We start from the raw sequence: 27,142 nt of genomic DNA, 5'->3' as shown, positions 1-27,142 counted from the left end.
GAAATCGGTCTAACTTTCACATATTGTTGGAGATTTCTCAGGCTTCAGAATGAGAGTACAACACTCCTTAGAGAGGAGGGGAAGCAACCTTGCTGAAAGGATTCCGCATACAGTGGATTTGGGAAATTATTCAGACACCTTTACTTTATCCAAATTTTGTTACGATACAGCCTTATTCTAAAATGGATTAAATGGTTTAAATGTCCTATTATCGAAAGAACATGGGAAATGCTAGGTAACAGATCTGTTAAGGTATTGTCACGTTTGGTAAAGGTTTGATGTGTTATGTTGTGTCAAACTGAGTGAAGAACGTGATAAACTATTTTACATGTCATATAGGTAACGTTAGATACTTTGGGTTTGTCTGGATGGATGTACATCATTTCCTCAAGAATCTATTTATTTGAGATTTCTGAGTTTGTTTAGCATGTTATTGGTTTTGTGTCAAATTCACGAGCTGGTAAAATGGCGGCGCCCACTCGGTCTGCGTCAACAGACTTCAGTGCGGGTGCAGAGAGACAATTTCACGGTCGCACAACAATTTTGAAGCTGAATGTAATGATTATCAGTTTTCTACATGTGTACTAATATTCAGACGCATGCAGTTGTTTCTATATTTATCTGTAAATGTTAGTACGGTGTGAACGCGAAATACTATTGGTTTTTGAAATAATACAGTGAAGACAAGATTATTCAGGAAAATAGTACATAGTGCTGCTTAAAACATACTGCAACCTTGTACTAAATGGTTTTGAGTAATTTATGTGAATTTGGGAAAATCTACTAGAGGTTAAGTGCACTTAAGTTGTGTAGACAAAGTAAAAGCATGTGCTTTGTCCAATTTTAATGAATTAATGTACTGTTGTCAATTCTTATCTACCTGATCTATTGAGATGAGATCAGTGCTTGTCTTGGACAGGAGCTCATCTGAGCTGAGTACCGGCATTTGAAATGTCTACTGCTTGAGCTCATGTTCCTCTTATAAAATATTATCTCAACAGTATTTTGTAACTCCTGCACCTAAAAATGAGTGCCGGCACCTATTTCAGTCCAAGTCCAGCACTGAATTAGATAATTGAACAAGAAGAAATATCATACATTTTTAGAGAATAAAGTGCCAGAACTGTCAAGACAATAACTTTTTGTGTCTGTTTCTCAATGTTACCACAGGACGACTTCAATTAAGTCTGAGGCCGGTAACATCAACAGTGAGGACAAACCCAGCCTGCCTCTCTCCTTCCACACTGAGTCCAAACCTACAGTCACTGGGTCCTGATTGTGACAGTGGAGCCCAGTTTGCACCACAGGATCCAGAGATGGCATCAGTGAAGCTGGAAGACTGCAGTCAAACACTGGAGCTGAATGTCGACATTAAAGATGAGGAGATGAACTGTTTCAATGAGAAGGTAGATGTTATTTCATGCTACTGACACTTGCATGGTTTGACACCAGTATTGCCAGCATTTGTTTTATTCATTGGGCTATCTGGAGTGCTCAGAGAGTAGACTAAAGAAGTGAAGTAGACAAACTGCCAGTGTTTTAAAGTTCTATAAAATGAATCTGTCTAGTTACTAACCCTTGTGATAGTGAGTGGAGGATGACACACCCCTTTTTAGCTTTAATCTTTTACCCACTTTTAGAATAGTTTTATTTTCCTTTTGTATTGTACATGAATACACATGCCACCCAGAAGAGGACTTACCACCCATTTGGGCCTGGTTCCTCTACGTTTCTTCCAAGGTTCCTGCTTTCTAGGGACTTTTTCCTGGCCACTGTGCTTCTGCATTGCTTGCTCTTTGTGGATTTTAGGCTGGGTTTCTGTAAAGCACTTTCTGACAACTGATGATGTAAAAAGGGCTTCATCATATAAATTTGATTGACATGTATATCGCACCCACTGACTGGTTCTTCTGATGTTGTTCACACAGGAGACCATGTTGAGACATTCTCTACATCCAGAGAGCAACAGCAGGAAGATCACAGAGCTACGAGGTCTCACCACTGCCCACATTGTGAGGAAATTTTCCCAATTCTATCAAAGCTAAAAATACACCTACAAATACACACAGGAGATAATCTGTATTATTGTACTGATTGTGGGAAGAGATTCACAACATCAGGGGCTCTGACAGTTCATCAGAGAGTGCACTCAGGAGATAAGCCTTACTCCTGCTCTGACTGTGAAAAGAGTTTCTCTCAACTTGGCCCCTTAAAAACACATGAACGTATACATGCAGGAGTGAAGCCTTACTCCTACTCTGACTGTGTAAAATGCTTCATTACATCAAATGAGCTAAAGGTTCATCAGAGAACACACACGGGAGAGAAGCCGTACTCCTGCTCTGACTGTGGAAAGAGTTTCTCTCTACTGAGCAATTTAAAAAGACACCAAGGTAAACATAAAGGAGAGAAGCCTTACCACTGATCTGACTGTAGAAAATGTTTTAAAACAACAGCTGAGCTAAAAGGTAATCAGAGAATAGACACAGGAGAGAAGCCCAACTTCTGCTCTTAATGTGGCAAGAGTAACTTAAGTGAAAGTCACCAAGTAAAATACTACTTGAGTAAAAGTTAAAGTATTTGGTTGTAAATATAAGTATCAAAAGTAAAAGTAAATTAAGAGGTTTTTTAAATTACGGATAGCCAGGGGCACACTCTAGCACCATTTACAAACGAAGCATTTGTGTTTAGTGAGTCCACCAGATCATTGACCAGCTGCAGTAATTAAATAATAGTTTGATTGTTTTGAAGAAATGTAAAAGTCTCTCCTTTTGATTAGAATAATTCCACCATAATATCTAAACATCATTGCCAATCAGGTGCATCCCTTCATGGCGGCAGTGTATCCATCTGCAAGTAGATTTTTCTCTGCAGGATTATGCCTTATGCCACAAGGCTTGTCCAGGAATGGTTCCAAGAACATTACAGTGAATTCAGCTTACTGAATTCACTGTAATTGTACATATGTGGGAGGAGATGGAACGAGCTATTCAGAGTAGATCCACTCCCAGCTAACTTGACACAATTGTAGGAAGCATTGGAGTCAACATGGACCAGCATCCCTGTTGAATGCTCTCAACACCTTGGACAGTCCAAGTCCTGAAGATTTTAGGCTGACATTCTAGATGATTTACATTATGTGTATCGTAAGTTCACATAATTAAAACATAATTTAAAAAATCTAACAATTTGATGAAATTATAGCCGAATTGGTAATGACATACATATTTACATTTATTATGAAATGGGTGATGCACATCTAATATGTACATAGTTTCCATGTGTTTGACAAAATATTTTAACTGGTGCATTAAATATTGTGTAATTATCAAGACTTTTGGAAGTGTAATACATAGAAGAATGTCAAAAGTCTGGGTGTGAGAATGCTTTAGAAAATAAAATAAAACATTTTAAAAGCTGAAAAAAAAGAGTTTGAGATTATCTAGTATCTACTTAATGGAAGTGAAATAAACAGATCTAAATTAAAAATGTTATCTTAAAAATCGAAACCCGGGACACAAAATGCCCGTATTTTCAAAATCCCGCATATCCGTTGTATTTCTCCAATGCCAAACCAGTGTGTCTTGTTGCAACGAGACTGTCGCTGGTTGCAAAGAGTTCAATCTGAGATGTCATTATGAATCTAAGCATGGTACATTCAGAAGTAGATTTTCCACCCCAGACATGAGGCTGAAGTCCGACACAAAAAGGAAGGTGGGCTTAATGAGTGAACACCCTGTGTGTTTTACAGTGGCGATTTTAGCATGTACATGTTTTGTTATTTAACCTTAATTTAACTAGGCGATTCTTATCGATTTACACAAATCCACAAGGAGCCAGTAGAAACCACAGTTCTAAGCAAGTCAGCCATATCTGCTGTTTATTAAAAAGTCAGTAAATGAGGCAGAATTAACTGTTTCGCTGCCAGACAAGGCTCCAGTGGCTGATAGCCAGGTGTAGTGATTCACTCCGTTGTGCTGAGAGGAAAGTTCACGCTTTATGCTGGACAAACTAAAATTCTGTTACAAATGGTTTTAGTAGTCCGACTTTATCACTAATCTGGATTTAGACTGTCTGTACCCCTATTTAGACCTGAAGTAGCAATCTATACCTTGTGACAATGTAGGAAACCATTGTTAGACAGACTTTTTGTTAGCCTTTAACCTGTCTGGGAACCTGGGACGTTTGCGTCCCACCCTAGTCAACAGCCAGTGGAATCGCGTCGCGCGAAATACAAATACCTCATAAATGCTATAACTTCAATTTCTCAAACATAGGACTATTTTACACCATTTTATAGATACACCTCTCCTGAATCGAACCACGTTGTCTGATTTCAAAAAGGCTTTACAGCAAAAGCAAAACATTAGATTATGTTAGGAGAGTACCCAGCCAAAAATAATCACACTGCCATTTTCAAAGCAAGTTCAGAAAATATTTTCCCTCAAATGCTTCCGGTGAATCAGCGCTACAATTTACAAAATTACTATTCGAAAACATTGTTAAAATGTAATATTGTCATTCAAAGAATTATAGATTAACATCTTGTGAATGCAACCGCATTGCCAGATTTAAAAATAACTTTACTGGGAAATCACACTTTGCAATAAACGAGGTGCTATGCTCAGAAAAATAGGCTAGGCGAAACAGGTTAGCGCCATCTTGGAACCATCTAAAATCAAATATACTATTGTAAATATTCCCTTACCTTTGATTATCTTCATCAGAAGGCACTTCCAGGAATCCCAGGTCCACAACAAATGTAGTTTTGTTCGAAAAAGTTAATAATTTATGTCCCAATAGCTCCTTCTTGTTAACGCGTTTCGAAGGCTACTCATAATGTACTAAAGCGCGTGGGACTTGTCTTCACGAATGTGCAAAGAAAATATATTTACGTTCGTTCAAACATGTCAAACGTTGTATAACATAAATCTTTAGGGCCTTTTTCAACCAGAGCTTCAATAATATTCAAGGCGGACGATTGCATTGTCTTACTAAACGTTTCGGAACGAAGGGGTACCCATGGGCGCCCACGTCATAGTAGTAATGGCCCTCCCCCTATGACCAACTTTCCAGGCCTCTCGTTCGGTCAGTTTTTACCGGAGAAGACTCAGACCACTTTGTAAAGACTGTTGACATCTAGTGGAATGAATCCTAACTCACGGTGTGTTTCATAGGCAAAGTGTTGAAGGTGATTCCACAAATCAGATTTCCACTTCCTGCATGGACTCTTCTCAGGTTTTTGCCTGCCATATGAGTTCCGTTATACTCACAGACACCATTCAAACAGGTTTAGAAACTTTAGAGTGTTTTCTATCCAAATCTACTAATTATATGCATATTCTAGTTACTGGGCAGGAGTAGTAACCAGATTAAATCGGGTACGTTTTTTTATCCGGCCGTGCAAATACTGCCCCCTAGCCCCAACAGGTTTTAAGGCGTCAGCATGCTTCCCAGCCGAAACAGTTTGGAAGAATTTGTGCATATATTATGACATTTTTATGTTTTTGTTTTGGACTTTCGGTAAGGGTTTTTTCGTCTGTTTGGGCACATATTTGTACCTTGAGGCGAGTTGAAGTCCCTAGCCGAAGTTTACGCCCCTTCGTTGGTGATTGGTCAACAGTAGGGATTCTTCAATAAAGTCTTTGTTATTAAACTTTAGAAGACTCGTTTTGTTCATTGAGAAATACTGCCGCAAACATCTTAGTTAGATGTAAAATTGCACGACTAAGATCTTCTTGGTAAAAACGTCAACATTGGAGACAGATTTACTGAGTCATCTATTTTGAGGAAGTGGTTAAATATACCCTTTTTCAGTACACTACACACTGACGTCACAAATGCGTGTTACTTTTGTAGGAAGTAGCCTAGATTTACGTTTTTATTACATCTAAACAAAATAACTTTTTGGGGTTGTCATTCGCTTACAATTATGTTTTGAGTCTTGCTTGAACAGTCACTAAGATTATAGAATGCTAATGTTCACTGATATTGGCTACATATTGAACTTCCCTGTGGCTCAGTTGGTAGAGCATGGTGTTTGCAACGCCAGGGTTCTGGGTTCGATTCCCACGGGGGGCCAGTACAACAAAAACAAAAAAATGCATGAAAGTAAGTCGCTCTGGATAAGAGCGTCTGCTAAATGACTAAAATGTAAAAAAAAAAAAAGGTAAAAATGTCTACAGCAAAAGCTAGCCAAACGTCCTTTTTACTGGTTGAAGTGTTTAAGTATGATGCAGTTGATTGGTGATGACACAACCATTATATTAAGCAGGGCATTCATACAAGCCTAAAAATCCTATTATTATCCAAAAGTAGTGTGAAATGCACTCATAAGCAACATGTAAATAGTCTTTTTTTGCTGGTGTTGTGTAAGAACTCCCCCTTGTTCTGCCACCAATTTTTGCATTGCCGTCTTGCAGCAATGTTTGTAAACACAAAGCGATCTATGGCGTCTCAAAATGGACATACAGTACTAGTAACACTTTTTTCTCATTATTTAAGCAAAGGTATTTTAAGGAAGTATGCGAGCACACTCGTTTGGTTCGCCTAGCCTTAAGAGATGACAAAACTGCTTTTCTTTATAAAATAAATGTAAGTTTATTTATAGCACATGCCTAGAGCAAATGCACCTCTAACTAAATGTAACTCCAAAGGAACTCTAATTAAAGGGATAGTTCAATTAAATTACAAATGTCCACCTTGGTTTCCTCACCCTGTATACAATCCCAAAATGTGCACGTCAGCAGTGAAGTTCTCAAGATGGAGGACTTTCAGTACAGCAGTATTCCCCAATCCTGGTCCCAAAGGGGTGTACATGTTTGTTTTTGCCCTAGCACTCTCATAACTTATTCAGTTCAAAGCCTTGAGTTGCTTAGTTGGCGTGTTATGTTCAGAAATGTTTTGCCTCCAAAAACTTCCAGTGAATGAGCACATCAATTTACAGAAATACTCATCATAAACGTTGATAAAATATACAACTGTTATTCAAAGAATTAAAGATATACTTCTCCTTAATGCAACCGCTGTGTCAGATTTCAAAAAAGCTTTACGCCGAAAGCACACTTTGCAATAATCTGAGTACAGCGCTCAGACAACAACAAAAAGCAATACAGATACCCGCCATCTTGGAGTCAACTAAAATCAGAAATAGCATTATAAATATTCACTTACCTTTGATGATCTTCATCGGAATGCACTCCCAGGAATCCAAGTTCCACAATAAATGTTGTTTTGTTTCGATAAAGTCCATAATTTATGTCCAAATATCTCCTTTTTGTTCGCGTGTTTAGTCCACTACTCCAAATGCAGGAGGCGCGCGCAAAATGTCACGACGAAAAGTAAAAAAAAGTTATATTTACGTTTGTAGAAACATGTCAAATGATGTATAGCATCAATCTCTAGGATGTTTTTAATCATAAATCTTCCGTAATATTCCAACCGGACAATTCCAATGTCTTCAAAAAAGAAAAGGAACACAGCTAACTCTCACGTGAGTGTGCGCCACTGAGCTCATGTCATTTTCTCACTCATCTGACTCCTAGACCTCTTATTCTCTCCCCATTCACAGTAGAAGCATGAAACAACATTCTAAAGACTGTTGACATCTAGTGGAAGCCGTAGGAAGTGCAAAATGACCCCTAAGACACTGTATACTGTATAGGCAATCACTTGGAAAAACTACAAACCTCAGATTTCCACACTTCCTGGTTGGATTTGTCTCAGGTTTTTGCCTGCCATATGAGTTCTGTAAAGTTTTTTTGAAATCTGACACAGTGGTTGCATTAAGGAGAAGTTTATCTGTAATTCTTTAAATAACAGTTGTTTATTTTATCCACGTTTATGATGAGTGTTTCTGTAAATTGATGTGCTCATTCACTGGAAGTTTTGGGAGGCAAACATTTTCTGAACATCACGCGCCGATGTAAAATGGGTTTTTTGGATATAAATATGAACTTGATCGAACAAAACATACATGTATTGTGTAACATGATGTCCTATGAGTGTCATCTGATGAAGATCGTCAAAGGTTAGAGCATAATTTTAGCTGTATTTCTGGTTTTTGTGACGCCTCCTTGCTTGGAAAATGGCTGTGTGTTTTTTTGGTCTTGGTGCTATCCTTCCTAACATAATCTAATGTTTTGCTTTCGCCGTAGAGCCTTTTTGAAATCGGACAATGTGGTTAGATTAACGAGAAGTGTATCTTTAAAATGGGATATAATAGTTCAATGTTTGAGAAATTTGAATTATGAGATTTTTGCTGTTTTGAATTTGGCGCCCTGCTATTTCACTGGCTAATGGGAGTGTGTCCCGCAGGTGGGACGCTAGCATCCCACATATCCTAGAGAAGAAGGGAACTATACAGTCACCTCTCATGGAGGACCTTGTGGATCTGCTGCCATAAGGTTTGGGTTTTCTGTTTAACAAAAGTACTGAGTGGAGGGGGAGCCTGGACATTTAGAATCTTGAATACAAGACGGGCGTCAGTGTATTGCACAATATTTTTCCAACTCAGGAGCTCATGCTTTCTGAGAATTTAAGAGTAATGATATCTATTGGGCTTCCTATCAAGCACTTTGAGTGCCTGTTTGCAGACAGACTGAATGGGGTTTTAATGTTGTACAGCAAGCTTGGGCCCAACTAGTCAAGTGGTATGTTAAGTGGGGGAGTATCATAGATTTGAAGTACAGTTTTGTTACCTCTGTAGTCAAACAATTTCATATGTTTTGGAAATTAGCTAGGTTGAATTTGGTTATTCGAGTCACCTTTTTCATTTGCTTTTTAAAAAGAGAGGTTGGAATCAAGTATGATGCCAAGGTACTTAAAATCGGATACCACCTGGAGCTTTTCCCCTGATACATAGACATCTGTCTCAGTGGCATCCGTTGTCCTCTTTGTGAGGAACATGCAGACTGTTTTTTCTATTGAGATGCAAACATGAGCAACTTTGTCATATGGACCATTACAGTAGTGGGTTCTTGTATAGCTTGTTGTTTACTACTAGCATGCATATATCACTGTGTCATCTGCGTACATTGGCGCTTCAGACCCTGTACAGAAAGAAGGAAGATCATTCATGTGTGAGCTGAACAGTATTGACCTTTGGGGCATGCCAACATTGTAGCTATGAGTGGAAAAGTTCGTTTTGACTATTACGCTGATGAGACAGCACCAACTTTATGGTTTTAGATTTGTTATACAGCAGGTTTGTTTTTACTAACTTTATGCAACAGGTTGAAATGATTAGATTGCTGGAAAGGGGTTATTGTTTATTGTTTATTTTGGGTGTGAATTTCATTTAATTAAACACTGTATTATCTGATGTGTTTTTAGTAGGATTCTTTCTTCCGGGACTGATTGGAGTCACCTTAAGAAAATGGGTGTTACATTGTCTCTCTTTAAAATGTTTCCTGGGGCTGTAACCTTGGGGAGAGTGAGTGAGATTGAGGCCGTAAACTACCAAATTAAATAAGGCCTGGCAATTTTTTGTTTGTTTTTACCTTAAGGTTTGCAAATACCCACACACAACACATTTGTTATGACTATTTGTTGGTGTTTTTAAAATACTATGTTTGATTTGTTCTATTTCCTTTGGGTTTAGTGAGTTTTCCATTTGTCTTAGTGCCAAGTTATCTTAAAGGGGCACACACACATGGAATTTTCAGAAGTTTTTATTTTCTGAGTTTTAATTAAACACATGAATTCTTTTGATAAAGGAATGTTCTGGGAACCTGGGATACAACATGTAGGAAATGTTTGACTATTTTTCTTTCATTTGTCTAATATAGTAAGAAACACTTATTTGAAGGGTTTGTATGACCTATGACCTCTGTCATGACTTTCTATTGTGGTTTGATCACCCTCATTGGAAAGCCAATTGGATAATGCATTTAAGGTCATTTGTCATACTGATTTCAAGGTCATTTGTAATATTGATAATTATGGTAAAGTTTATAGTTCTTAGCCATATTTGTAATTTGGACCAATGTGGAGAAGGAGAGGGCATTGCCTCTATTTTCCTATAACCATATGTGTACAATAATTTTTCTTTATGGAGTTTTTAAAAGTAGTGATTTTAATTTGATTATGTTATTTGGAATGTTGTTTTATTTTTTGTCCAGTAGTAGTGTTTTTTTACACATTACTCTCATGGAGAGTTATGTGTTAAAAATGGGGGAGAATTCAGTCCTTTGAGGTTTTGGATTGAAGTTTACACCTTGAGTGATATGTGAAGGAGTGTATTGTTGTGTTGTTTGTTCTGTTCTATTCCCGATGGGTTATAGGTCTAACTTCCTGATCCTGTGGCTCTGCGATGAAGTTGACAGTGTGACGGGGAGCATAAGCCAATTTGAAAGAATAGTTTCAATAGAATGTGTTGTTATTCTCTTTGACATATGTTTAGACATTTGTATTAAGAATAATTGGTAAAAGTAATAATTTACTATGTAGTTAATGAACTGAACTAAACTGTTGTTCTGATCTGTCCTCTCGGGGTTATCATGAAAAGTGACATCAGACGGTATATTAATGCATGGAAGAGATAATTGGACAGAACAGTGTGTGTACCTCAAACCCCCCTCTAACTGTCTGAAGAAGAGTGACAAAGGCGTTGAACAAGGCCCTGTCCGCACCACTTCTACCGAGAGAAATGAGTCCGAGCCAGCAACCGGTGTACAGCATCCGATCTAAGCTATCAACTGCTTCACTATCATGTCTTTTCTCAGGAGTGTGAGAGGAGTCCACGTGGCTGAGCATGGGGAGAAATATGTTCTAAACTCCTCTTATGTTGCTGGTATACTGGTTGAGGAATGGACAAGACATAATGGGTGGTAAAGGTGATGGTGTCTCAGGTGAGACATTGAAATTGGGACATTATCATGGCCATCCACTTTGGACTATCTAAAGAAGACAAAAAGGACGCCAGAAGAATCAGTACCTGAAGGAGTGGGTTGGTCAACTGTGCCCAAAATTGGTTTAGACTTTCGGGGTATCAGGTTGATTGTTGAGATCTACACCGCATAAAATTATAGGGGAGGTGGGACGCAATCGTCCCACACTATTCAACAGCCAGTGAAAAAATCAGAGCGCCAAATTTAAAACCACAAAATGTCATAATTCAAAGTTCTCAAACATTGGACTATTTTACACCATTTTATAGATACACTTCTCCTGAATCGAACCACGTTGTCCGATTTCCAAAAGGCTTTACAGCTAAAGCAAAACATTAGATTATGTTAGGAGAGTACATAGACACAAATAACCACACAGCCATTTCCAAGCAACTAGCATGCATCACAAATACCCAAAACACAGCTAAATGAAGCACTAACCTTTGACGATCTTCATCAGATGACACTCCTAGGACATCATGTTACACAATACATGCATTTTTTTGTTCGATCAAGTTCATATTTATATCTATAAACAGCATTTTACATTGGTGCGTGACGTTCAGAAAATATTTTGCCTTCAATACATCCGGTGAATCAGCGCTACAATTTACAAAAATACTCGTCATAAACGTTGATAAAATATTAAACTGTCATTCAAAGAATTATAGATGAACATCTCCTTTATGCTAACGCTGTGAAAGATTTCAAAATAACTTTACTGGGAAAGCACACTGCAATAATCTGAGTACTGCGCTCAGAAAAATACACTAGGCAATACAGATACCCGCCATTTTGGAGTCGTCTAAAATCATAAATAGCATTCACTTACCTTTAATAATCTTCATCAGAAGGCACTTCCAGGAATCCCAGGTCCACAATAAATGTTGTTTTGTTTGATAAACTCCATAATTTATGTCCAAATAGCTCCTTGTTGTTCGCGCGTTCAGTTCAGCTACTCCAAATGTAGGAAGCGCGCCGAAAAGAAAAGTAAAAAAAAAATCTATTTGCGTTCGTTCAAACATGTCAAACGTTGGAAAGCATACATTTTTAGGGCCTTTAGAACGTGAAACTTCAGTAATATTCCAACCGGACGGTTCCTGTGTCTTGAAAAACGTTTTGGAACACAGGTCCCTTCTCACATGAATGCGCGCCAATGAACTGATGGGTCTACAACTTCCCAGCCTTCTTGTTCGGTCTCTGTTCATCATAGACGCCTCAAACAACTTTCTAAAGACTGTTGACATCTAGTGGAAGCCTTAGGAACTGCAAAATGAACCCTAACTCACTGTGTGTTCCATTGGCAATGACTTGAAAGGACTACAAGCACCAGAATTCTCACTTCCTGGTTAGATTCTTCTCAGGTTTTTGCCTGCCATATGGGTTCTGTTATACTCACAGACATCATTCAAACAGTTTTAGATACTTCAGAGTGTTTTCTATCTAAATCTACTAATAATATGCATATTCCAGTTCCTGGGCCCGAGTAGTAGGCCGTTTCATTTGGGTACGTTTTTCATCCGGCCGTGAAAATACTGCCCCCAACCCTAGAGAGGTTTTAACTGACGTGCCTAGTTAAATAAAGAATCAATTAAAAAAAGTGGGATGCATGCCAGCAAAGCCACTACACAATACTAAACAATACATTAATTGCACTATAACGGTGAGAAACGGTGCCCACAAACTGTTAGGGCCTACATAAAGCTGCCCCAACAGCATAGTCCCAACAATTTACCACTACTACACCTGGCTATCAGCAGAGCCTTGTCTGGCAGCGAAACAGTTCATTCAGTCTCATTTACTGCCTTGTAAAAAAACATGGCTGACTTGCTTAAACAAATGTGGTTTCTACTGACAATTGAGAAGTACAAACTATGGCATAAGGGGACGACAAGCGGATAAGAGGCAATCCGTAATTTTGATTAAGACATTAATGAGTGAGCTAGGACGTACGTAGTCAATATAACTATTTGTTCAGCCCTTTTGAAATGTACAGCAACATAATTCAGAACATGGGCCGTTCTTACAGTGTTTTCCCTGTACACCAAGTCAGAACCGTAGGATAAATAAAAGGGCATATAAGCAGACAATGAAAGCTCTTACAATATTCAATGATTACATTTCTCAATAACAGGTTATAGGCTACATGTGAACCACCAAGTCAGAACAGTAGGCAAAATTATGAGGTGAAAATAGACCAAAGTTTTATTTATCGAATAAACTATGTTTAATTGTTACCCAATTTAAAAGAATCATGTAACAATTAACTCATTAGGAATTTGGGGTACAATGGAAGAAGCTGTTTAACGAGTTACCATCGTCCGAATTAAACTCAAGAATATATACAGTGGGGAGAACAAGTATTTGATAACCTGCAAAATTGGCAGTGTTTCCTACTTACAAAGCATGTAGAGGTCTGTAATTTTTATTATAGGTACACTTCAACTGTGAGAGACGGAATCTAAAACAAAAATCCAGAAAATCACATTGTATGATTTTTAAGTAATTAATTTGCATTTTATTGCATGACATAAGTATTTGACACATCAGAAAAGCAGAACTTAATATTTGGTACAGAATCCTTTGTTTGCAATTACAGAGATCATACGTTTCCTGTAGTTCTTGACCAGGTTTGCACACACTGCAGCAGGGATTTTGGCCCACTCCTCCATACAGACCTTCTCCAGATCCTTCAGGTTTCGGGGCTGTCGCTGGGCAATACGGACTTTCAGCTCCCTCCAAAGATTTTCTATTGGGTTCAGGTCTGGAGACTGGCTAGGCCACTCCAGGACCTTGAGATGCTTCTTATAGAGCCACTCCTTAGTTGCCCTGGCTGTGTGTTTCGGGTCGTTGTCATGCTGGAAGACCCAGCCATGACCTATCTTCAATGCTCATACTGAGGGAAGGAGGTTGTTGGCCAAGATCTCGCGATACACGGCCCCATCCATCCTCCTCTCAATACGGTGCAGTTGTCCTGTCCCCTTTGCAGAAAAGCATCCCCAAATAATGATGTTTCCACCTCCATGCTTCACGGTTGGGATGATGTTCTTGGGTTGTACTCATCCTTCTTCTTCCTCCAAACACGGCGAGTGGAGTTTAGACCAAAAAGCTCTATTTTTGTCTCATCAGACCACATGACCTTCTCCCATTCCTCCTCTGGATCATCCAGATGGTCATTGGCAAACTTCAGACGGCCTGGACATGCGCTGGCTTGAGCAGGGGGATCTTGCGTGCGCTGCAGGATTTGAATCCATGACGGCGTAGTGTGTTACTAATGGGTTTCTTTGAGTCTGTGGTCCCAGCTCTCTTCAGGTCATTGACCAGGTCCTGCCGTGTAGTTCTGGGCTGATCCCTCACCTTCCTCATGATCATTGATGCCCCACGAGGTGAGATCTTGCATGTACCCCAGACCGAGGGTGACTGACCGTCATCTTGAACTTCTTCCATTTTCTAATAATTGCGCCAACAGTTGTTGCCTTCTCACCAAGCTGCTTGCCTATTGTCCTGTAGCCCATCCCAGCCTTGTGCAGGTCTACAATTTTATCCCTGATGTCCTTACACAGCTCTCTGGTCTTGGCCATTGTGGAGAGGTTGGAGTCTGTTTGATTGAGTGTGTGGACAGGTGTCTTTTATACAGGTAATGAGTTCAAACAGGTGCAGTTAATACAGGTAATGAGTGGAGAACAGGAGGGCTTCTTAAAGAAAAACTAACATGACTGTGAGAGCCAGAATTCTTACTGGTTGGTAGGTGATCAAATACTTATGTCATGCAATAAAATGCAAATTAATTACTTAAAAATCATACAATATGATTTTCTGGATTTTTGTTTTAAATTCCATCTCTCACAGTTGAAGTGTACCTATGATAAACAATTACAGACCTCTACATGCTTTGTAAGTAGGAAAACCTGCAAAATCAGCAGTGTATTAAAGACTTGTTCTCCCCACTGTATATGTAAGTTATATAACAGCCGTGTATTAATCATTACCTCATATCAGTCTCATTCTAAACGTGGCAGACTTCTTGAATCTGCAAGAACCCCAGCCTTTCTGATTATTCAGCACTACACAAATTGATTAAATTATTTATTTACAAACAAACTAAATAATAACACAGAATACACATAGACACTTACATGAGATGAAAGTCCCTAGTGGACTGACAAGATATGATGGCTAATTACACAGAGATGGAGAAGGGGGTGTGGAAAATAGAAAGATGGGGAGAAAGGGGGTGGGGAAAATAGAGAGATGGGAGAAAGGGGGTGGGGACAATAGAGAGATGGGGTGGGACATTAGGGAAAAGGGGGTGGGGACAATAAAGAGATGAGGAGAATGGGGGTAGGGACAATAGAGAGATGGGGGTGGGGACAAAAGGGATAAGTGGGTGGGGAAAATAGAGAGATGGGGAAAGGGGGTGGGGACAATAGAGAGAAGGGGTTGGGGACAATAGAGAGAAGGGGATGGGGACAGTAGAGAGAAGGGGATGGGGACAATGGGGAGAAGGGGGTGGGCACAATAGAGAGAAGGGGTTGGGGACAATAGAGAGAAGGGGGTGTGGATAATAGAGAGAAGGGGGTGGGGACAATAGAGAGAAGGGGGTGGGATATTTATCGTACATTTGGATAACTACGCTCACAGTAACCATATACATTGCATACGAACCACCACCCATTTGGGTAAGAAATGCAGTATATTGACGTGTAGATGTCTTTATCTGTCATCTCTCTGTTGAAACCAATCGATCCTTCTATGGGACGGGCTCGATTGGGTGTAATACCCTGACTACACCGCTTGCTACATGTGAACCACATTTAGAAATCTATATTATTCAATTATTGCACCCACACTGCTCGCGCGTGTCAACAAGCGTCTGCATTGCCAAGGGCTAAAATAGAAGTCAGTTCTATTTGTGACGCAGATCGCGCTGCAAGTCCTACCTCTCTGATCTCCTCATTGGTTTATAGAAGCAGATACCCATGTGCCATCTCCTCATTGGTTATACCCACGTGGGTGATTGAAAGATGAACTGTGTTGTCGGTCGTCGTGGTAATAGTATGAAAGTTTAGATGACAATCACCATTTAAGTTCAAAGAAGAAAAAGCCTGGAAGGAGGAGAGATGACAAGAAACGATTCGGTTGACTGTTTTATGTGTGGATTAATTGTAGAGGACCTTGTGCATTTCAGGTAAAATAACATCTCCATGTTTATATCCCAGGATAAATTAGCTAGCAACAACAAGCTAGCTAAATAGGACAAATTTAGCTAGCAAGTGCAAGCTAGCTAGCTAAATTGCCATAAATGTTTAATGCTTTTCGACCTTTCCCAAAATGTATGTAATTGGTTCAGAGTTTGTTTTGATATTTTAAACTGCGTGTCGCGATCGCGTTTGGTGTGGGGGGGACAAAATAAATCATTGCTGGATGGCACATGATGGTGCACGCGCGCAGCCGGTTTGGGTTCCGTGTAAGGCTCTGGTTGTCCACCAGAGGTCACAATGTCCTTAGTTGTTCTGGCTTGTAGTGGATGTTTCTTCAAAAAAGCTACTCAGATGCACCAGTAATGAGATTTCTTCCTTCCCACCTCGTGTCTTTAGTCAAAGTTCTAGGACCACGTTTACATGAACAACTGCAGACTGTCAATGTTTCTGGTCTGGTAGGTGAGGTTATCTTCTTCACCTCGTGTTGGTTCCACGATTTCAACCATTTCCCACATTTACCTAACGCTCCATGCTTTTCTGGTTTGGTAGTTTCAACCATTTGTAATGTTAGTCTGACTATGTTAATTCTTAGTGAATCCTTAAATGCGCTCTGGTTGGAAAGGCAGTTCCATCACACTAATACGCTCTTCTGACCTCTATTAGGGGCGTGGCTTAGTTCATGTGCAACGGACATGAAAAACCATTATCTCATTAGAAAACCAAAATCAAATTCCTATCTTAACAAAAATAGTTTTATCGTTCTTTATATTGTATTAACATCATATTGAATGGAAGCTTTACAGCTAGAATGCGTTTCCTTCCTAAGTTACAGTATTTCCGTTATACAGTTTTTTAATGACATCACAAAATGAAAAGCGACATGACAGGATTATTCTTTAGATCCCCACGGACCATTTGTAACATTACTATCTTATAAATATTGTTCCAAAGTTCAGTCTTTAGACCTTAAGAGTTTTGGGCTGCAAAATGTCTCTGTAACAAAGCAATACAATGTCCATAGAAAAAACATTGGCAGTAGAATGGCCTTACTGAAGAGCACAGTGACTTTCAACTTCGCACCTTTCCAACAAGTCACTTCATTAAATTTCTGTCCTGCTAGAGCTCCGGTCAACTGTAAGTGCTGTTATTGTGAAGTGGAAACGTCTAGGATCAACAACGGCTCAGCTGTGAAGTGGTAGGCCACACAAGCTCACAGAATGGGATTGCCAAGTGCTAAAGCGCGTAGCATGTAAAAATCGTCTGTCCTTGGTTGCAACACTCACTACCGAGTTCCAAACTGCCTCTGGAAGCAACGTCAGAACTGTTCATCAGGAGCTTCATGAAATGAGTTTCCATAGCCGAGCAGTCGCACACAAGCCTAAGATCACCATGTGCAATGCCAAGCATCGGCTTGAGTGGTGTAAAGCCCGCCGCCATTGGTGTTCTCTGGAGTGAGCAATCAGGCTTCATCATCTGGCAGTCCGATGGATGAATCTGGGTTTGGCGGATTGCTACCTGTCCGAATGCATAGTGTCAACTGTAAAGTTTGGTGGAGGAGGCATAATGGTCTGGAGCTGTTTTTCATGGTTCGGGCTAGGCCCCTTCCAGTGAAGGGAAATCTTATTTCTACAGCATACAATGACATTCTAGACGATTCTGTGGCAACAGTTTGGGGAAGGCCCTTTCCTGTTTCAGCATGACAATGCCCCCTTGCACAAAGCGAGGTCCATACAGAAATGGTTTGTCGAGATCGGTGTGGAAGAACTTGACTGGCCTGCACAGAGCCCTGACCTCAATCCTATCAAACACCTTTGGGATGAATTGGAATGGCAACTGCGAGCCAGGCCTAATCGCCCAACATCAGTGCTCGACCTCACTAATGCTCTTGTGGCTGAATGGAAGGAAGTCCCAGCAGAAATGTTCCTACATCTAGTGCAAAGCCTTCCCAGAAGAGTGGAGGCTGTTATAGCCGCAAAGGAGGGACCAACTCCATATTAATGCCCATGATTTTGGAATGAGATGTTCAATGAGCAAGTGTCCACATACTTTAGGTCATGTACTGTATTTTATAACAGAGGCATTACAAGGAATCTTGTCAATGAATGTTCCATTCACACAGGCACCTGAGCCTATGTTCGGATGTGATTTGGATTATTACTGAAGGAGTGGGGTAGAAATTTTTGTATTTTTTATAAATTGTATTCCCCCCCTTTCCCACAATGGCTATTAACCCAGAGGCACCAATGTGTCAGACAAAACACCATACACAGCATGCACTGCACCCAGCAAACCAGAGAAGTCGCTAGTGCGCGATGGGACAAGAACATCCCTGCCAGCCAAACCCTCCCCTGACCTGGACGACACTGGGCCAATTGTGCACCGCCCAATGGGTCTCCTGTTTGTGGCCGGCTGTGACAGAGCCTGAACTCGAGCCAGGATCTCTAGTTGCACAGCTACTACTGTGATGCAGTGCGTTAGACCACAACTCCACTCGGGAGGCCTGATTTTTAGATTTTTTATTCACTACCGGTACTGTAGTTGGCAGCAATACACCAATACGTGTAGTCTGCCATTTAACATTGAAGGAGAAGAAGAACTAGCACTAAAAGTGATGTTAGGATATATAAGTTATCCTGTACAAGCTTTTGTGCTGAATACATTACGTTGTTACAGGTGTCAAGGTTATGGGCATGTGGCAGCAGTGTGTAGGAGGGAGGTTCCTGGGTGTGAGAAGTGTGCAGAAGGGCATGAGACAAAGGAATGTGTAGTATTGGGGAAAGTAGTGGTATGTGTTAATTGTAGGGGTGCCCATGGGGCTGGGGATCAGAAATGTCCCATGCGAGAGAGGTAGGTTGAGGTTTCCAGGATTAGTGTAGTGCAGAAGTTGTCATATGCTAAGGCAGTGAAGAAAGTAGAGGAAGATGGGTCAAGGGTGAGGCATTCTGAGAGGAGTGGTGTGAGTAATAGATCTGTACCAGCACAGAGAGGTAAACCAACAATTGATATATTTTTCAGTAACATTGGATTTTTGGCATTTATAGCAATGGTTATCAACTGTACTGAAGGGATGGAATGTAGGTCGCAGAAAACTGAGGTTGTGGTGGCAGCTGCAGAGAGGTATTTGTGTGTGCGAGACTTGACATCAAAATAGTTACAGGGTGTGTTAAGTGTTGGTGTCCCATCCTTTCAGGTTGTTGGCCTGAGGTAGGACTAAATAGATTTAAATAGTGGAGTAGGGTGGTGTATTTAAATTTTTTAATTTGTAAGTGGAGATAGTAGCGTATTTGTTTATTTTTCCAAGCGAAGTATTAACGAGTTGTATTCCAGTCTAGTAGGTGGCGGTAATGAAACATGCATTGGATGCCAACCGAAGAAGAAGAAGAAGGAGAAGGAACAGGAACACTAGCACTGTGATATGAAGACGATAGTTTTTGTGTCCGTTTGAAATGTTTACTACAGGTATGTAATAGCACGTTTACACTTTCTAATATCGAAAGAACATGTCATAACATGTTAGGTAGCAAATCCGTCAAGGTATTGTCACGTTTGCTAAAGGTTTTATGACGTTACTGTTGTGTCAAACCGAGTGAAGAACGTGATAAGTCACATCGTTAGAGACTGGGTTTGTCTGAGTGAATGAATATACATTATTTCGTCAAGATAAATTCATAAAGAATCTATGTATTTGAGATTTCTGAGTTCGTTTTACATGTTATTGTTTTGTTGTGTAATGTTTTTTTACGAGCTGATAAAATGGCGGCGGCAACTCTGTCTGGGTCAGTGGACTTCAGTGCAGGCAGTGAGGTTGAATCAGAGAGACAATTTCACGGTTGCTCTACTGTTTTGAAGCTGAGTGTAATGATTATCAGTTTTCTACATATTCAGACACCTTCAGCTGTTTCTATCTTATCTATATTTGTTACTATGATGTGAATGGTAAATACAAATGTTTTTTGCGAGCTAAATCATATTTTATTGGTCACATGCGCCAATGTGTAGACTCTACAGTGAAACGCTTACTTCCAATAATACATAGTTAAAAAATAAAGGGAAATATTTTCTAAATTAATAAAGTAATAGTAGCACAAGGAGTACCAGTACCGAGTCAATGTGCAGGGTGGTAATACAAGATGAATCTGCAGGGTTAATTGTGGTAATACAGGATGAATCTGCAGGGTTAATTGAGGTAATACAAGATGAATCTGCAGGGTTAATTGTGGTAATACATGATAAATCTGCAGGGTTAATTGAGGTAATACAGGATGAATCTGCAGGGTTAATTGAGGTAATACAGGATGAATCTGCAGGGTTAATTGTGGTAATACAGGATAAATCTGCAGGGTTAATTGTGGTAATACAGGATGAATCTGCAGGGTTAATTGTGGTAATACAGGATGAATCTGCAGGGTTAATTGAGGTAATACAGGATGAATCTGCAGGGTTAATTGTGGTAATACAGGATAAATCTGCAGGGTTAATTGTGGTAATACAGGATGAATCTGCAGGGTTAATTGTGGTAATACAGGATGAATCTGCAGGGTTAATTGAGGTAATACAGGATGAATCTGCAGGGTTAGTTGTGGTAATACAGGATGAATCTGCAGGGTTAGTTGTGGTAATACAGGATAAATCTGCAGGGTTAATTGAGGTAATACAGGATGAATCTGCAGGGTTAATTGAGGTAATACAGGATGAATCTGCAGGGTTAATTGAGGTAATACAGGATGAATCTGCAGGGTTAATTGAGGTAATACAGGATGAATCTGCAGGGTTAGTTGTGGTAATACAGGATGAATCTGCAGGGTTAGTTGTGGTAATACAGGATAAATCTGCAGGGTTAATTGAGGTAATACAGGATGAATCTGCAGGGTTAGTTGTGGTAATACAGGATGAATCTGCAGGGTTAGTTGTGATAATACAGGATGAATCTGCAGGGTTAATTGAGGTAATACCATATGTACATGTCACTTTCACCCCTAGCTACTAGACAATGAGGATGTATAATAATCAGAGTAGCAGCTGTGTGTGTTGAGTGTCAGTGTAGTTTGTGTGGGTTGAGAAGTGGGTGTGCATAGAGCCAGTGTTCAGAGGGCCCATGCCTAAACTTGTCAGCCTCCTGAGGGGGAAGAGGCGTTGCCCTCTTCATGACTGTTGGTGTGTTTGGACCATGATAGGTCCTTAGTGACATGGACACTGAGGAACTCGAAGGTCTCGACCCTCTCCACTATATCCCGTCAAGGTGAATGAGGGGGCGTGTTCGGCCCTCTGTTTCCTTTAGTCGTCGATAAGCTCCTTAGTTTTGCCCATGTTGAGGGAGAGGTTGTTGTCCTAGCACCACACTGCCAGGTCTCTGACCTACTCCCTATAGGCTGTCTCGTCGGTGATCAAGCCTACCACCGTTGGTTAACTTAACGATGGTGTTGAAGTTGTGCGCTGCCACGCAGCCGTGGGTGAACAGGAAGTACAGGAACACGCACCCCTGAGAGGCCCCCGTGTTAACGGTCAGCGCGGTGAATGTGTTTTTGCCTACCCTCACCACCTCTCGGGCGGCTCGTCATGAAGTCCAGGATCCAGTTGCAGAGTGAGGTGTTCAGTCCCAGGGTCCTTAGCTTATTGATTAGCTTGGAGGGTACTATGGTGTTGAACGCTGAGCTGTAGTCATTGAACATCATTCTTACGTAGGTGTTCCTCTTGTCCAGATGAGAAAGGGGAGTGTAATAGAGATTGCGTCATCTGTGGGTCTGTTGGGGAAGTAGACAAATTGGAGTGGGTCCAGGGTTTCTGGGAAGATGGTGTTGATGTGAGCCATGACCAGCCTTTCAAAACATTTTATATCTACAAATGTGAGTGTTACAGGGCAATAGTCATTTAGACAGGTTACCTTAGTGTTCATGGGCACAGGTACTATGGTGGTTTGCTTGAAACATGTAGGTATACAGACTGGGTCAGGAAGAGGTTGAAAATGTCACTGAAGACACTTGTCAGCTGGTCAGCACATGTTCTGAGTACGCGTCATGGTAATCCGTCTGGCCCCGTCGGCCTTGTTAATGTTAACCTGTTTAAAGATCCTACTGTTTAAAGGCTCCGGAGAGCGTGGTCATACAGTCATCCAGAACAGCTGGTGCTTTCACTCATGGTTCAGTGTTACTTGCCTCGAAGGGAGCATAGAACGCATTTAGCTTGTCTGGTAGGCTTGCGTCACTAGGCAGCTCTTGGCTGGGTATCCCTTTGTAATCCATAAATCTACTGCTGAGGGATTAGTGCATATTTGAGGTCAGTTTCGGTTCAATTATTAAAAAAGGCACACGGATTTGAGTTTCAATTATTTAATTTTTTCTTTACATTACATGAACTAATGAAATAATGACATCAATCATTTTAGAGCTTTTTAATGGAAATTGCAAAGGTGTGTGTGTGTGTGTGTGTGTGTGTGTGTTGGTGTCAAATAGCTGGAGAGGGGGTTGGTCGGTACGGTTTGACTTATTGTTCATATCACACGCTCTAGCTCTCTAAACACATACACACACACTCTCGCTCGCTCTCTCTCTCCACACACACTTCCCCTATATCTACCTTTCCCAGCAGGTCAGTCCATCTCTCTCTTTCTCTGTCCTCCATCTCTCTCTCTCTTTCTCTGTCTTCCATCTCTCTCTCTCTTTCTCTGTCCTCCATCTCTCTCTCTCTTTCTCTGTCCTCCATCTCTCTCTCTCTTTCTCTGTCCTCCATCTCTCTCTCTCTTTCTCTGTCCTCCATCTCTCTCTCTCTTTCTCTGTCCTCCATCTCTCTCTCTCTTTCTCTGTCCTCCATCTCTCTCTCTCTTTCTCTGTCCTCCATCTCTCTCTCTCTTTCTCTGTCTTCCATCTCTCTCTCTCTTTCTCTGTCCTCCATCTCTCTCTCTTTCTCTGTCCTCCATCTCTCTCTCTCTTTCTCTGTCCTCCATCCCTCTCATTTTGATGATAGATAGGGATGGCCCAAGGCCAAAATAGTGAACATTCAATTGCAAAAACATTGAAAATATTCCATTGTATCTGTCAGGTCCATTTTCGGTAGACATCAATAGAAAAGTAGTCAATTACTATGACAAAATCAAATATTTCAGTTGTGTATATTATACTGAACAAAATTATAAACACAACATGTAAAGTGTTGCTCCCATGTTTCATGAGCTGAAATAAAAGACTCCAGAAATATGCACAAAAACCTTATTACTCTAAAATGTTGTACAGAAATGTGTTTATATCCCTGTTGGTGAGCATTTCTCCTTTGCCACGATAATCCATCCACCTGACAGGTGTGGCATATCAATAAGCTGATTAAACAGCATGATCATTAAACAGGTGCACCTTGTGCTGGGGACAATAAAAGGCCACTCTAAAATGTACAGTTTTGTCACACAACACAATGCCACAGATGTCTCAAGTTTTGATGGAGCTTGCAATTGACATGCTGACTGTAGGAATGTCAGAGAATTTAATGTTAATTTCTCTACCTTAAGAAATGAACATCGTCGTTTTAGAGAATTTGGCAGTATGTCCAACTGGCCTCACAACCGTAGAGCAAGTGTAACTGTGCCAGCCAAGGACCTCCACATCTGGCTTCTTTACCTGCGGGATTGTCTGAGACCCTCCACCCTGACAGCTGATGAAACTGAGGAGTATTTCTGTCTGTTCTAATGCCCTTTTGTGGGGAATAACTCATACTGATTTTGCTGTGCCTGGCACCCTAGTGGTTGGGCCTATGAAAGTGTATCCATCTAGTGATCTGTCGAGTCTGAAAAACCCCATGATGGTCATTGTAGTTCATTACCAAGTTTCTGTGCTAAACTAGGTTGAATATTTGCTTTATGAAAACTACAACTCTCTTTAGAACGAGCATACCACATATTGGAGTTCCTGACTTTCGTTTAATGATTTGATTTCTCTCTAGAGAAATGTCACGTTTGGCTCACACACAAAAAAACTAACTAAATAGAATTCAAGTAATTGAACTGACAATTAGTTGTACAAACAAAAAATGTAATTGCTCAACGCTAAATAATACAGTGAATATTATTCAGGAAAATAGCACATAGTGCTGCCTAAAACATACTGTAACCTTGAACTAAATGGTTTTTGAGTCATTCATTTTAATGTAGGAAATCTACTATAGGTTAAGTGCACTAGGTTAAGTGTAATTTAAAGTGTGCACTTTGTTTAATGTGAATTCATGTTTTATTGTCAATGATTAGTTACCTGATATATGGAAATGAGAGAAATTAACAAGAAAACATTTTAATATATTTTGTTATAATAAAGAGAGTGCCAGAACTGTCAAGACAATAACTTTTCTGTCTCTCTCCTTCCCCACTGAGTCCAAACCTACAGTCACTGGGTCCTGATTGTGACAGTGGAGCCCAGTTTGCACTGCAGGATCCAGTGATGGCATCAGTGAAGCTGGAAGACTGTAGTCAAACACTGGAGCTGAATGTTAACATTAAAGATGAAGAAGAGGAGGAGAAGATTGGGAAATCTGTTTTTCATGGTAAGAGCAGGTTCTATCTAACTAAGTTTGTGTTAATAATTCCAACTTCCCACTACGCATGAAAAGTTGCAGTAGAACTGTTTCATGATGAACTGTTTCAATGAGAAGGTAGATGTTATTTCATGCTACTGACACTTGCATGGTTTGACACCAGTATTGCCAGCATTTGTTTTATTCACTGGGCTATCTGGAGTGATCAGAGAGTAGACTAAAGAAGTGAAGTAGTTAAGTTTTATGAAATGAGTCTGTGTAGGTTCTAACTTGTGGTAGTGAGTGGAGGATGATATGGCTCATAGTTTTCATGACTTTTGCCCCTTTTTAGTTTTTGACTCCTACCCAGTTTTAGAATAGTTTTATTCCCGTTCTGTAATTGTACAGCCTACTTACATGAATTCATATGTCACCCGGTACAGCCAGAAGAGGATTGACCACTCCTCAGAGCCTGGTTCCTCTTTAGGTTTGTTCCGAGGTTCCTACCTTCCTAGCGAGTTTTTTGTGGCCACTGTGTTTCTACATCATAGGCTGCTCTTTGGGGTTTTAGGCTGGGTTTCTGTAGAACACTTTGTGACAACTGCGGATGTAAAAAGGGCTTCCTAAAATACATTTGATTGACATGTATATCACACCAACTGACTGGTTCTTCTGATTTTGTTCACACAGGAGACCATGTTGAGACATTCTCTACATCCATAGAGCAACAGCAGGAAGATCACAGAGCTAAGAGGTCTCACCACTGCCCACATTGTGTGGAGATTTTCCCATTTCTATCAAAGCTAAAAATACACCTAAAAATACACACAGGAGAGAAGCCTTACTCCTGCTCTGACTGTGGGGTGAGTTTCTCTCGACTGGATACCTTAAAAACACACCAACGTATACATACGGGAGAGAAGCCTTACTACTGCTCTGACTGTGGGGAGGGTTTCTCTCAAAAGAGCAGCTTAAAAGCACACCAACAAATACATACCGGAGAGAAGCCTTACTCCTGCTCTGATTGTGGGAAGAGTTTCTCCAGATCGGCTCACTTAAAATCACATGAACGTATACATACAGGAGAGAAGCCTTACTACTGCTCTGACTGTGGAAAACGTTTCTCCCGATTGGATCACTTAAAATCACATGAACGTGTACACACAGGAGAGAAGCATTACTACTGCCCTGACTGTGGAAAATGTTTTAAAACATCAAATGAGCTAAAACGTCATCAGAGAACACACACAGGAGAGAAGCCTTACTTCTGCTCTGACTGTGGGAAAAGTTTCTCCCGATTGGATACCTTAAAAACACATGAACGTATACATACAGGTGAAAACCCTTACTCCTGCTCTGACTGTGTAAAACGCTTTAAAACATAAACTTAGCCAAAAGTTCATCAGAGAACACACACACAGAAGAGATGCCTTACTCCTGCTCTGTGGAAGGGTGGGCGTGTAACTCAAACATCTAGCCAAAGGCTGCGTGTTTGAATCTCATCACGGAGGACTTAAGTATTTTAGCTAATTAGCAACTTTTCAACTACTTACTACTTTTTTTGCTGTTACTGAGCATTTTAGCTTAGCATGCAACTACTTAGCATGTTAGCTAACCTTTCCCCTAAACCCATTTAACTCTACCTTAAACCCCTCACTCCTAACCTAGCTAACGTTAGCAACAACAAATTGGAATTCATAACATATCATACATATTACAAGTTCGTAACATATTGTATGAATAGCAATGCGTAAAATAACATACGAATTGTAATTCGTAACATACGATACGTCCTACAAGTCGTATTATACTGAACAACAATCTAAACGCAACAATTTCAAAGATTTACAGTTCGTATAAGGAAATCAGTCAATTTAAATAAATAAATGAGGACCAAATCTATGGATTTCACATGACTGGGCAGGGGCTCAGCCATGGGTGGGACTTGGGAGGGCATAGTCCCACTTGGGAGCCAGGCCCAGCCAATCAGAACAAGTTTTTCCCCACAAAAGGTCTTTATTACAGACAGAAATACTACTCAGCCCCCCCAGACAATCCTGCAGGTGAAGAGGTCCTGGGCTGCCGTGGTTACGTGTGATCTGCAGTTGTGAGGCCGGTTGGATGTACTGCCAAATTCTCTAAAAGGACGTTACAGGTGGCTTATGGTAGAGATATAAATATTGAGTTCTCTGGCAACAGCTATGGTGGACATTCCTGCGGTCATCATGACAATTGCACATTCCCTCAACTTGAGACATCTGTGACATTGTGTTGTGTGGCCTTTTATTGTCCCCAGCACAAGGTGCACCTGTGGAATGATCCTGCTGTTTTATCAGCTTCTTGATATGCCACACCTGTCAGGTGGATGGATTATCTTGACAAAGGCTGAAATGCTCACTAACAGGGATATAAACAAATTTGTGCACAACATTTGAGAGAAATAAGATTTTTGTGCATATGGAACATTTCTGGAATTTTTTATTTCAGCTCATGAAACCAACACTATACATGTTTTGTTTATATTTTAGTTCAGTTTATATTGGTAGGCCAATGTAATGTAAC

At 40.4% G+C, this 27,142-nt stretch overlaps 3 protein-coding genes and 1 long non-coding RNA gene across 9 annotated transcripts in view; 2 read left to right on the top strand and 2 right to left on the bottom strand.

Annotated features, from left to right (window-relative positions):
• LOC115179515 (zinc finger protein OZF) overlaps positions 1–27,142 on the bottom strand; it is a 919,448-nt gene that overhangs the window by 474,427 nt on the left and 417,879 nt on the right. The window lies entirely within an intron of this gene.
• The window catches only part of LOC115179511 (zinc finger protein 665), a 514,676-nt gene that overhangs the window by 116,969 nt on the left and 370,565 nt on the right, over positions 1–27,142 (top strand). Inside the window, exon 1 of one of the 2 annotated variants that reach the window (XM_029741103.1) lies at positions 23,707–24,610. The exons of the other annotated variant lie outside the window; for it this stretch is intronic. Within the exon in view, the coding sequence (XP_029596963.1) occupies positions 24,508–24,610 (103 nt within the window). The 5' untranslated portion in view covers positions 23,707–24,507. Of the gene's footprint in view, positions 1–23,706; positions 24,611–27,142 lie in introns of those variants that run through there. 2 annotated transcript variants of the gene reach the window in all.
• The window catches only part of LOC115179539 (gastrula zinc finger protein XlCGF17.1-like), a 558,171-nt gene that overhangs the window by 420,665 nt on the left and 110,364 nt on the right, over positions 1–27,142 (bottom strand). The gene's annotated exons all lie outside the window — the stretch shown is intronic.
• LOC115179571 (uncharacterized) lies at positions 24,640–25,725 on the top strand. Its single transcript, XR_003872950.1, has 2 exons — positions 24,640–25,067; positions 25,271–25,725. It is a non-coding gene; the product is annotated as an uncharacterized LOC115179571 (long non-coding RNA).

Source organism: Salmo trutta, chromosome 39 (genome assembly GCF_901001165.1).
Source record: "Salmo trutta chromosome 39, fSalTru1.1, whole genome shotgun sequence".
In the NCBI taxonomy this organism is placed as follows: domain Eukaryota; kingdom Metazoa; phylum Chordata; class Actinopteri; order Salmoniformes; family Salmonidae; genus Salmo; species Salmo trutta.
Note: the sequence above shows the minus strand (reverse complement) of the source record. Positions and strands in the feature narration are given on the sequence as shown.